This window comes from Macrosteles quadrilineatus, unplaced genomic scaffold (genome assembly GCF_028750875.1).
Source record: "Macrosteles quadrilineatus isolate MER2022 unplaced genomic scaffold, UCM_ALF_1.0 Scaffold_8__2_contigs__length_117827958, whole genome shotgun sequence".
In the NCBI taxonomy this organism is placed as follows: Eukaryota; Metazoa; Arthropoda; class Insecta; order Hemiptera; family Cicadellidae; genus Macrosteles; species Macrosteles quadrilineatus.
Genome location: NW_026542601.1, coordinates 76,443,061 through 76,456,341, shown reverse-complemented (window position 1 = coordinate 76,456,341; position 13,281 = coordinate 76,443,061). Strand labels below are relative to the sequence as shown.

General features: G+C 40.1%; 1 protein-coding gene across 1 annotated transcript; it reads right to left on the bottom strand.

Moving 5' to 3' along the window:
* Nucleotides 1-489: 489 nt before the first annotated feature.
* On the bottom strand, nucleotides 490-12,899 carry LOC129000752 (phenoloxidase-activating factor 1-like). Its single transcript, XM_054427736.1, has 10 exons — nucleotides 12,805-12,899; nucleotides 11,979-12,146; nucleotides 11,551-11,613; nucleotides 9,264-9,372; nucleotides 7,169-7,317; nucleotides 5,992-6,095; nucleotides 5,029-5,141; nucleotides 4,322-4,599; nucleotides 2,946-3,094; nucleotides 490-901 (listed from the first exon to the last, which is right to left on the bottom strand). Exons 1-10 carry the CDS (start codon nucleotides 12,875-12,877, stop codon nucleotides 737-739), a joined length of 1,371 nt encoding a protein of 456 aa, XP_054283711.1. The 5' UTR covers nucleotides 12,878-12,899; the 3' UTR covers nucleotides 490-736.
* Nucleotides 12,900-13,281: the final 382 nt, after the last annotated feature.

The following is a 13,281-nucleotide window of genomic DNA, read 5'->3' as shown; positions in this document are numbered from 1 at the left end:
GAATTAAATGCAATTTGATATTGAATGCAAATATATTTCAGAATGAATTGGAATTGGGTACATTAATGCAATGGTTACTGTTTTGTTTGAAATCCTGCCCTGGACAACCATGTACTTCTTACACCAACAACTTAATCGTTGTTTTAAGTAGTGTTAGAAACTGGCAACGAGAATAACGTCGATACAAGTTCAAAAAATATGAATAGTTCAAGATTGAGCCTAATGCCAATAACAAGAAACTTAAAAGTTCGTATTTTTATATGGTACATATGCAAAAGTCGCAATTAAATATAGAATATTTAAATGTTCACTTTGAATTGATTTTAATGAAAACATAAACAATAGAAATCTATGATTATTGACTACGATCTAGACTGACTACCGTACTCACGTAATTTAATCATACGCCAATTATGAAAACATCTCTCTTGAAAAATGGATGAACGGTGCAGAGAGATTGAAAATTTGCTTCGTCCTAGCTTTGATTCGCATACTGGACAGGAAATAAAAAGTTCCATGATAAAATTAGTGTTGACTATTTGATTCATAATTTGACACTTCCCACAACAGCTACTTATGAACGTCTATTATTCGTATTTGCTGTAACATTGAAGTCATACATAAGATTAAGTCAATAATTATAAATAGGTAGGTAAAAAATAAAAAGTCATTTTTGTCTAGCAAAAAATGTACCATGAGATCGTTTGTTAAGCTATAGCATGTGTCAAGTTGAGTGTTAAGGCCAGACGACGCTCTCTATCCAATCGATGTAGTGGGAAACTCTAGTATATATGGCAGGGTAGCGATCGACAGTACAGAAATTTGCACCTAATGACGTCACCCCGACCTGACTGTACATACATCGGTCCAGCCTATACTGCAGCGGCCCCCCGGAGTCTCCCTGTAACATAGTCATATATGAGACTTGATGACGTCATCCGACCTGACTGTACATAGGCTACATTGGTCCAGCCTGTACTGCAGTGGCCCTCCGGAGTCTCCCTGTAACATGGTCATATATGAGATTTGATGACGTCATCCAACCTGACTGTACATACATTGGTCCAGCCTGTACTGCAGTGGCCCTCCGGAGTCTCCCTGTAACATGGTCATATATGAGATTTGATGACGTCATCCAACCTGACTGTACATACATTGGTCCAGCCTGTACTGCAGTGGCCCTCCGGAGTCTCCCTGTAACATGGTCATATATGAGATTTGATGACGTCATCCAACCTGACTGTACATATATTGGTCCAGCCTGTACTGCAGTGGCCCTCCGGAGTCTCCCTGTAACATGGTCATATATGAGACTTGATGACGTCACTCCGACCTGACAGTACATACATTGGTCCCACCTGGACTGCAGCGGCCCTCCTGAGTCTCCCTGTAACATAGTCATATATGAGACTTGATGACGTCACTCCGACCTGACTGTACATACATTGGTCCAGCCTGTACTGCAGCGGCCCCCCGGAGTCTCCCTGAAACATAGTCATATATGAGACTTGATGATGTCACCCGACCTGACTGTACATACATTGGTCCAGCCTGTACTGCAGCGGCCCCCCGGAGTCTCCCTGTAACATAGTCATATATGAGATTTGACGACGTGATCCAACCTGACTGTACATACATTGGTCCAGCCTATACTGCAGCGGCCCCCCGGAGTCTCCCTGTAACATAGTCATATATGAGACTTGATGACGTCACCCCGACCTGACTATACATACATTGGTCCAGCCTGTACTGCAGCGGCCCTCCGGAGTCTACCTGTAACATAGTCATATATGAGGTTTGAGGACGTCACCCCGACCTGACTGTACATACATTGGTCCAGCCTGTACTGCAGCGGCCCTCCGGAGTCTCCCTGTAACATAGCGATATATGAGATTTGATGACGTCACTCCGACCTGACTGTACATACATTGGTCCAGCCTGTACTGCAGCAGCCCCCCAGAGTCTCCCTGTAACATAGTCATATATGAGATTTGATGACGTCACCCCAACCTGACTGTACATAAATTGGTGTAGCCTGTACTTGCAGCGGTTGATGCCCGGGGAAGGGAGGTATACCTGAAATACTACATTCCTCAAATATTTGGGAATCTCTAGCCTTTGTGTGTGAGCGAGAAGTTTCTGGTGTTGAGGGGCAGTCGTTCGCATATTGCTAGCAGGAAACCTACTAGTCCGACGCTCTTTGTTCCTTCCAGTCTCCGTCTTGGTCTGGCGCTTTCCGCCCTTTAAAGAGAATAACCCATTGGTCAGTCGGGATCCGTCAGTAAGACGAGAAATGCACCAGTAGCCATGGAAAATGGAAAGTTCTTCGGACGAGGTTGTGGCAGCAGCGTTGTGTGCTGAAGATGACAAACGAAAACGAAGGAAGCATAGGTTCTGGGTACATCCCATATTCAAAAGAAGAAATGAGTACGGCAAATTTCATAATTTGTTTGACGATAAAATATGTACGGCAAATTTCATAAATTTTTGACGATAAAATATGTACGATTTTTCATACTTTAGCATGTCTCAAGTTAGGTTTTAAGAGTTGCTTTACTTATTGAAATTTCCAGCAACTTTCGTGAGGTCATGTTATCATGATAACTTTTATCACTTGCTGTATAAAGAAAGGGGTACTCCCAAACTGCTTCAATCAAAAGGTCGTCTGCACTAATGTCACACACGAAGCTTGACAGTGTATAAACTAGGCTGGTGCACGCAGACTGGAGAAACATCTGACCCAACGTCCGTCAACAATGCCCCAGAGAGCAATGTCGACCAGACGGAGACGGAACGGACAGAATCCAAGCGGGAAAATGGGTTACAGTTCATTCAAAGCCTTGCATAGCAATTTTGACGGAAGACGTCGGAGACTGAAGAGCGGATAGCTTCGAACTAATGAGTTTCCTACTTAGTGAGATAGTGTTATATATAACAATACTTACCGAACATACGGTTGTCCCATTGGAACTATTCGTGCAAATAGTCGTCTTCGTATCCACGGTGCGGTTGGCAACTCTGTATCTCCTGACACATTCAGATCCATGGACGAATGACACGTTACCTTTCAGTAGAGTAGAAGATAAAAATCCATCTGAAAAAATATGAATTGTTAAGCCTAACTAGGCTACCCGTGCACTAAATGCGCAGTTCAATAGAGCCGAAAACTAGTTTACGAGGCAAAATGTATCCAGTGCAATACCCATTAGACTTTTCAGGATTACGATTGATTAGAATAGTCATTGTATGAATAGAACTACCAATTTGTAATAGGTTTGTTGCTTTTATATCTAAACTATAAAGAGTAATACGTAACACCTTCCTCAATCAGGTCACAGTTGATCAAGGGCGAATCCCTAAAGGAAATGACCCTTTTAATTACCATTTGCAGGTGCGCTCTATCATAAGTTTTAAAATGACACGTTAATCGTAAAAATCTGTTTATTGGAATGACTAGAAAAGGGATGTAGCAAAGAAAATCCTAACTGTTCTAAGTATATGTAGATATATAGTTGGAACATAGATATATAGATTATTTTATTTAGAGCTGTTTTTAAAATATTACTAAATAAGCGAAAAATAGAGTGTAGTTCGTTATACTAGAGCTAAATAGCTGTTTCCAATGTGTAGGTCGTAGGTCCCATGGGATCAGTCGGGATCAGCTGGAGTGGAGGATTCCAGTTGTATATTTTTCGCTTGGCGAATCAAATTTATCCACTGAATCCCTAACTTCCAGTTATATATATATAACTGGAAGTAGCACTGACACGGCCACTCTGTTAGAAAATCGAGCCGCAGTTGTTTTTAGGTTAGTACTAACTACGGAATCAGCCTTCAGAGTTTTTGGCAGTTTCCAACAGTTCACCAATTTTGATTTCACCGATTAAGCTTGTGTCAAAACATTATTTTCCACCCTAGATAGGAAATATTGGTTAAAATTTATTTTTTGACCACCATGATAAAAATATCAACTGCAATAAGCAATGAAACATAACGGAAGTTTATCCTACTTGAATATGACTGTTTACCACATAATAAAGACCTGACTTAGAACTCAAAGCAAAAAAGTTGTACTTGAATATGCTGGTGTCTTTACGAGTATCTTGAAGCGCTGTCACTGTTTTTAAGTGGAAATTTAACTTGTAAATGGTCAGCTGATAGCAAGGGTTTAGTGAAGTAATATTTTCCTCCTACCGACACCATGCCTGACCTAACCCGAAAGCCAGCGAAGCCGTGATCCTAGGTTCCTAGATGTGAAGACACTTGCAGATGCAAACGAAACCTTTTATGTTCAGAGAGGTCTTTATTCTGTGCTTCTTACCGTGATCATCCTTCCCCCAACCAGCGATGAGTAGCCTTCTTCTTGTCAACTCGTACTCGCCTCCCGTGTGGAGACATATCGGTCTGATGTACTGGTCGAACTCCACCGGTCTGTCCAGTTTATACAGTGCGATGTCGTTGTAGTATTTCCTGTCTCTTGGTTCGTACTCAGGGTGGTTCACCCGTTCTATGATATTATATACGACGGACCTTGCGTCCAGCCTGTCTTCGTCGTCAGTGGACGAGAAGTCATAATCCCCGAGTCTAGCCCAGACCGGTCTGAAAATGTAAAAAATAAACATTGGTATAGGTATGTGACTAATTAAATTTACAGCGACAGTATTTTTCTGTTCGTCTGTCTCTAGGTGATTTATTTATTGTAAATATTCTATGTTAGGAATGAGTATTTCCTTGTTAAGGTTGTCCAGAATAAGATAACATATATCTTCGTTAAATTATGCCAATTAAAGTCCGGTAAAACTAACATAAACACAAAAAAAATAAATGTTTATGTTCTAGCATAGATAAAACATACTCCCTAAGTAGATATCCGATCCTTAAGGATCAGTTGAACACAATTATATTAAAATCCATTTTTAGCCCCTTAGCTGTGATAGTAATTAAACATAGGTATTTATCCCGCTTTTGTAATCTTTCAGGTTATACCATATACTAAAGGGAGTATGTTTTATCAATGGTTATACTGACCCAGCGTTGTCTGCATCGCCCGTCGTACAGTGGGCGGCGCTCAGTATCCACCGGTCGCTTATCAAGCTTCCCCCGCAGTTAGGATTGGTTCTCATGCCGGACCCGAGCAGAGCCTGCAAATATTAAAACTGTATTATCATTATTTTTTATGGAAAACCCTTCTTAAACTAGGGGGTATCGTGATTGACACACTTTCAGTAGGTGTGACAACGGACCTACCAGATTAGTTATTAGTTATTACCCTCACTATGTTTGCAATACAGATTGCATGATCAACCCCGTCCTATCTCGGATGGTTCAGCAAGCAAGGTGGTCAGCTGATTAGTTGCCTGAGCCCAGTACGCTGGCAATGTGTACCTTTCCACCTGGGTAAGTGAACATTAATTGTATTGTAATTGCGAAATACTGATAAGCTTGCAAATATCAAAAACGTATACAAGATTTGAAAAGTACTTTGTTCTGAATAGAACTAGGTGTTCCACACAAGCGTAAAATGAATCTTTGGCGATTTAACTTCAATATGTTCAATATTCATTCTAGGCCGGGTTTTAGTGAAGCTCATTACGCACCTTTGTGAACATAGAAGCGCAACTAATCTACCTTGCCAGATTCCAAGGCGCAATTAACCTCCCCATTTATGGCCCTAGGGTCATTAGAGGCGCAACTAACCTACCACCACTTCACTTCACTTATCTTATTACATAATAATACATATTCAGTTCCCCCACTTAAACCATTTTTGAACTATGAATGCTTTCAACGTTCTATACGTTTTTGGATGGCGTTGCAACTGATATAGTGGTTTTAATAGAATAAACTCTTCTTGATCCAAACTTAACTTGATTCCATTACTTAGCCATAATGGTGTTTAGTGATTTCAACATACATAAAGTGTATGCATGTGGTGTAGTGGTGTTACAGGCCATTGTACACAATGTGGGTTATAAAGTACGAGGAGCTTACCATATGTGGGAACTCCTTAGGACGAGCTTTGGCCCCGTTCACTATCTGTGGTTCTGTGCTCGTACACTGATCTTCGTTGACAATAGTTGAATATCTCTGACACACTGAAAAAAAAAACAAAAAACAATCCACCTTAGAAATAAATTTAATTGATTTATATTTTATCATTAGTAGTTTTGTCCGTGCTTTAAGTTAGGACTCGAGCCTAATATCACAATACTAAGTCCTTCAAAGCTTAAAACAGATAGTATTTACAATTATTTTCAACTACAGTATTATGTTACATATTTACAAATAGGGTAAGCCAGGTTAAAAAATCCAAAGAGATTCATAATAGTTTAATGAATAAAGGAAAACAGGCAAATCTTTACTTTTAAACGTAAAATAATAATAAAAAAAAAAAACACTACAACGTGCTTCGCAACGCGGCAAGAGTTGAAGGGTTTCATTTTAAGGTACCTACTGTAAATAATATAGTAGAACCTCAATATCAAAACGCTCCATAACAAGTCAACCTTGATAGCATGCCATAGTTGTCAATGCATCTGAGAGACGTGCTATCGAGGTCTACTTTAATGTCACTTAAAATATTAGATGCAGATATTATATGAAAATACGATAGAGAGGATCGTTACGTAAAAGTTTTGCTTATTTTATGTAAGTGAACTCAGAAAACAATTCTTAGATGTACTTTGAAGGTGCATTAGATAAACGGGTTGAATTCCTCCCTTAAAATGTCATACAAGCCTGACGACAATCAAATACATAGAGAGAGATACTTATCATGGAAAACCCTTCGAACTTGGATTAAACAGGATCTTTCAGATTTATACATTAAAGGGTATCCTAACAATTGCCGGAAGTTGAATAGGTCATTGCTTGGGGACTATTCAAGATAACTAAACCATTCGAACGTCAAATTCGAGTAGAAATAACTATTTTTTGTGTAGCACGGGAGGTAACGTAGACCTTGGCATACGTATGGTTTGGATTAATATATTACCAAGTGATAAGACCAAAGTCGTGAGCAAACGGCATGACCAAAAGGCATGAAAAAAGCTCATCTCTTCAATTTGACGTTCAAATCATTTAATTATCTGTAACAGCCCCCAAGCAACGGCCATTAGAAAACCCGGCATTCCTTTTCGGAGACCCTGTATAATTGACTTATACTCACTTTGTCTAGTCTTGGAGCCGGGCGAAGGCTTAGGTACAGGTGTAGCTGGTTTAGGAGGTGGCGAGGTATCGTCGGGCACTGGGAACGAAGGCTCAGTCACCAGTCCGAAACCTTGGTCGCAACATACTACCTTGTCCTTGCCACTGGGTCTGTACAACAGTTTAAAACATACTTGTTTTACCACATAGACAATACTTTGACATGTTTAATCAGATTTGATCAGAGTATACGTAACTTTGAGGGCCAATCGGAAACCAGCTGTGGACGCTCCTAGAAGCCATGGTCACAGACTATAGATTAAACCTATTTTTTATTATTTTAAAATCAATAGAAACATATTTTTTAATGATTATTTTTTTCTTATACACATTATGACTTGACAAAACTGTATACCAAGTTTCATAAAGATATCTTAAATAGTTTTTAAAAATATCTCATTTAAAGCGCGTTCATTCAAATTCAAAAAGAATCCCACGGCGCCACTTGAGGAGGAAACCGCTCCACGTCTTCCGCTACAGTGGCGCGGCAATACAGCCGCATCATGAAACAGTGCCTAGCGCAGATACAGCTGACTGTCTGCATGTAATATCTATAGTCTGTGCCACATCATCGGCATTGCTTTGTCGGTTCTATCCTCTTTCATTGTTTATCATTCTCTTTGTGATCTTTTGATGTTTTTTAAAGCCCCAATTTCGGGTAAAAAATTGGGTTTTCTCATTATTTAACTATTAAAGAAAAATCTTGCCTTGCTAATTTAAAATTGAACGGAACGTAAATCTATCATCAGAACAATTACATTTTATAATTATTTAAATTTCCTTTCCTCCTTTAATTCGTCAAAGTTTTATAAAAAGTAGTTTTCATTCTTTTAATTCCATTGTAATTGTTTTAGGGGTTTTTATCCTTTGTATAAATGTTGTTTTTTATTTGTATGAAATGAGCAAAAAGCTGAAAAGAGCTATTCCATTTTAGTAACCATTCTGAAAATATTCAATAATTCAATTTTACAGGCTGTCCGCTTGGAAAATATGAGGTTTTAAATATAAATTAAAACGCAGCTCATTGTTATTGATTGTTTATTCGATAGCTTTACATACAAAACTCTTCCCATTACATTAAAAACTTCCTAATAAAGTCACAATTATAGTTTTTCATGAATGGTGAAAGAGCAAAAACTGTCAAATTACCTGAAAGTGTGTTTCCTAATGTATAGGAAGTTGTTAAAAAAGAATGCTCAAATGTAATTTTAAATTTATGAATGTATACTATCATCTAAGGCCATAAAATGTCTATCGATTTAGCAACCATGACACGATGCTCTGGGATGAGGGTAATCTTAAGCTAGGCGCCCACCGGGCAACTCAGCAGGTGACGCGGCGCGGCGCGGCACGGCGCGACGCGGAGAAAAACTTCCGTCCGCTTCTCCAGGGTTCGCGCCCACCAAGCAACTCTAGCGGAAGCGCGGGGCAGCGCTGAGAATTATTCTTTTGGAGGGGATGCACAGTGCACTTCGATTCGGACCCGAACACTCCCGAAGGGCTCACGATACTTTCCGAAAACACCCGAATGAGCGGCAGACGAGGGGCAGACGCCGTTTCCGTGCCTCTACCCCGCGCCCACCAGGCAACTCAACGGAGGCGCCGCAACACGAGAGGAAGAAATTCTCCACCGAATTCTCACTGCCGGATTCGAGAAGAAGTTTTTTTTCCGCGCCGCGTTGCGCCACCCGCTGGGTTGCTAGGTGGGCGTCAGTCCATAAGATAACATGGCACGGATACGTGGCAACTTTTTTCCACGGCGTCGCGCCGCGCCGCGCCGCGCCGCGTCACCCGCTGAGTTGCCCGGTGGGCGCCTAGCTTAAGAGTGAATATAGCGTGTATGTAAAATACAATAAAACACATTGGAGTCTGTTCCTACGGCAATATACTTGTTTAAATCGAACACACATTCACGTTATTTTGAGTAATATTCATAAATATATTTCCACAATCTCTTCATCAACTGGTTTTAGTATTAATTGGGCTTGTAAGTTAGTTCGTTAAATGGCAAAGATGTATACAATATAGGAAAAATGATGCATATCCCAAATACTGACCTGCAGTATTCGGGTTCCTTGCCTTTGCTTATTAGAGCCATAGCAGAAGGACAACGTCTAAGCTTGGTACAGACCCATGGCTTCCCCTCCACACGCTTGCAGATCAACCCTGCGACAAGACATTAAACATTACAGTATTAGCGAATTTCCCTATAGGGAAGTAGCTATTACCGTAGGTCTCAAGACCTAAGCCCGGGACCGATTTACTTTTTCATTTTGATGTCCCCAGAGGCCAAAGACACCATTCGTTCAAATATATATATATGTGGCCATCCGCACGATAACTTGAGTAATTTTTGTCCGATTTTGATAAAATTTGGTTTGAAGGTGTAAGGCGGGATAAACTTGAATGAGTTCGCGAACCAGCATGATCGGACTATGGGAACGGGGTTTTATGGGGTAAAAATCGGTTTTTCCCATTTCGACCCTAAAAACACAAAATTTCACAATTTCTTTCTAAACCATTTTGTACAGCTTAAAAAACAAATAATTTAACGCCTAATTGTTACGGAGAAAATTAAAAAAAATTGTAATTTTAAAATTCCCATGTTATTCTTATGGAGAATACGTCAACTGTTGTAGTTTGCTTGTTTTTGAACATATTTTGATAAAATTTGGAAAATACATTAATTTCTTACTAAACTACAGTACCTTGTAACATTTTACATGAAAAAAACTTTTTTACCCTCCCTGTTGCAGCAAACCTAAATACTCATTAAACTAATTCTGTTTAAATAGGGAATAAATGTGATATTTTTAAGGATACATTTTAGTTTAAATCCAATCAGACAAATGGAAATTCGCTAAGTCTGCAGGTTTGCTGTGGCGGGGGTATTTAACATATTATGTTAGGATTTGCGGTCAAGCCATAACCTTTATTTTCAATTTTTTTTTATTTCTACAGCTCGAAACTGCAAGATACAATTGATACATAAGTTACTAAAGCATATTACAATCGTACAGTACAAACTGTATAGAATATTTACCAAACAATTCTAGTGCAGTTTTGGTAGTAGCTCTAAGACAACTATCAACGGAGTTGTCTATCGATAGAGAGCTAGACATTCCCTCTCTATGCCAAAGTTAGCAACGTTTTTTATCATAGTTTACTTGAGCCAGCCACATAACAGTGTCTAAAATTTTATTTCTACATTATTTTTTGTTACTGAGATGGTAAAAATAGTTATTTGTGCAACTAGTGAGCAAAGGGAGCAATTGACTCACTGGAGAGAACTACTTACTCACGAGCCGTACGCGAGTGAGGAATGGTTTATCGAGTGAGGCAATTGCACTTAGCACTCGAGTTGCACATTCTATTTTTCCTACAGTTACCATAAAAAAACAATTAAATTGGCAAAGAAACGTCACATATTTTTACACAGAAGTGATATTACATTTAATGACACAACAGTACAACAGCTGACCAGCTGATTTACAGCCAGTGCTGCCAACGCATTTCGCGCGCATACGACCTTGTCTGCATGTTACGTGCTCACTATTTCGTGCATTCACGTTGCAAATCTTGAATGAGTGAGACAATGTTAACATTGTCTCACTGATGAGCGAATTGGCCACTTTGCTTTCCCAAATCAGTGAGAGAACATGTACATTGTTAGGTAACTGTAGGAAAAAAACATTCTACAGCTTACAATAGTATATTACGTTACTAGTCCTGAAAATAAGTGTTTACCGGACGAGTGTGGTCTTTCTCGTGCGAGACGAAGTCGAGTACGGGATTACCATACGAGTCCGGTACACACATTTTGGACGAGTTACGTACGATAGTTTACGCCATACTACTTTATTCGTACAAATCCTTATATATTTCCACTAAATAAAGGACTAAACATCACTAGTCATAACCTCTAAGAGAGGTTATGTTTTTGTTTATAACCAAATCATTGCCACGCAAATACAGTATAATCAGCTGATTGGTGTCCGGTAAAACTCATTGCAGAACAGTATTACGCAATGAAACCCCATTTGAATAAGCTGGCGGCAAACAGCTGTTTTCTGGACTAAATACTTGCGTGGGAAGTTCGTCAAAATAATGTAGTGTGGCGTAAACACCTTATCAGTTTGACTTGGTTTAAAAGTCCACAAATGTGACAGAAATCAGTAGGCCCTAATCTACACCAGCGCAATCTGTCAGTGGCTCACATCAACTACAGCCATTTTGTTCTACATTTAGTAACAACATGTTAACAGCTATAGATCAGCTGTTAGCTATAACAGTCCTATAGATGGGAAGCTCAGTATATAAAAGTCAATGGTAGTAGGGACTTACCTTCTTCAATTGGATATTTGGTTCCTGGTTCTATTCCGTCTGGTTGTTCATCTTGGTTTCCAACTAAAAAATGGGGTTTAGTTAGTTCACAGACATATAGTAACAAAAACACTTTAAGCATTATATTACTTCATCTATGCTTTAAGAATATGAATAAAACACTATGATTTTATTCTGGGATTGTTCTTCGATTGGTCAACGGCTCAAACTTTTCAAACTCAAACCTAATTATAACTTTTGGCGCGTTATTGAGGTTTCTGTGGATGCTGAGCTCCACAAGATCCCCCTCCTTCCCCCATGCAGCCAAAGGAAAAAGAATGATCACAGTGGGTCCAGGGAGGGCCCCCACTGCTGCCCACACTGCTGGACATCGTGTATAGCTTACCATTAACTGTTGGAGATCAACAATTCGTATATTAGAAACTCACGTTTATCCTCAATCTCTTTGGGGGGCTCGCAACAGACGATGGTGACCCCTCCAGATGTTCTGCAGACTTCAGGAGCCTTCCCTCTCCTCATAAGCTCTGCAGCTTTGGGGCAATCCGACGACTTGCGGCATGTCCATTCCACACCGGACACGCGCTTGCAAGCATCTCCTATGAGGAATTTTCTTTTTTCAAAACAAAGATTTTTAAATTTTAAAAGAAAATACTAAGGTAGAGTAAGAAGATAAATACTTAATTAGAATTCCTTTCATTTTTGTCAACAACCTTGGACAAGAGATCATGACATAATCCTTAGGCTAGGTTATTACTTTAAACATCAGCCAGCTGTTGGAACCCGGCATTAACTAGTCGAGCAAAAAAAAAATTCAAGCTGGTGCAGAATCTATGCTTCAAATATTTGAAGAAGAAACTTATTTTTATCAACTCATTATTGTTAAATCATAATGTAGGACTAATGCCAATGGAACTGTGCAAAGTATGCGATGTGGACTGTGCAAACTGATGAGACTACTATAACTAGAATCACTACAACTATCCGCATCACCACTGAGAGGAAAACACTGTCTGTACTTTATATGAGCCAAGCTCGGCCACCACTCATCTACCCTGAGCCTACGTCACGTGTTGTCCCCACACGGATGAGACTGATTCGAGGACTAAATCACCAACACCATCCGCATCGCCACTGGGAGTAAAACACTGAATGGACATTATATGAGCCAAGCTTGGCCACCACTCACCTCCGCATCGCCACTGAGAGGAAAACACTGACTGGACATTATATGAGCCAAGCTCGGCCACCACTCACCTTCCCTGAGCTCTACGCGTTGTCCCCACACTGATGAGACTGCTACAACTAGAATCACTACAACTATCCGCATCGCCACTGAGAGGAAAACACTGACTGGACATTATATGAGCCAAGCTTGGCCACCACTCACCTTCCCTGAGCTCTACACGTTGTCCCCACACTGATGATACTGCTACAACTAGAATCACTACAACTATCCGCATCGCCACTGAGAGGAAAACACTGACTGGACATTATATGAGCCAAGCTCGGCCACCACTCACCTTCCCTGAGCTCTACGCGTTGTCCCCACACTGATGATACTGCTACAACTAGAATAACTACAACTATCCGCATCGCCACTGAGAGGAAAACACTGACTGGACATTATATGAGCCAAGCTCGGCCACCTTCCCTGAGCTCTACACGTTGTCCCCACACTGATGATACTGCTACAACTAGAATCACTACAACTATCCGCTTCGCCACTGAGAG

What these genes read in the sequence shown, in the direction of transcription:
- LOC129000752 (XM_054427736.1), bottom strand. Translation starts at nt 12,877, where the DNA reads ATGCGGATAGTTGTAGTGATTCTAGTTGTAGCAGTCTCATCAGTGTGG. An exon ending in ACGCGTAGAGCTCAGGGAAG is followed by an intron (nt 12,147 to 12,804) that starts GTGAGTGGTGGC and finishes AATTCCTCATAG; the next exon opens with GAGATGCTTGCAAGCGCGTG. An exon ending in CTAAGGAGTTCCCACATATG is followed by an intron (nt 5,142 to 5,991) that starts GTAAGCTCCTCG and finishes TAATATTTGCAG; the next exon opens with GCTCTGCTCGGGTCCGGCAT.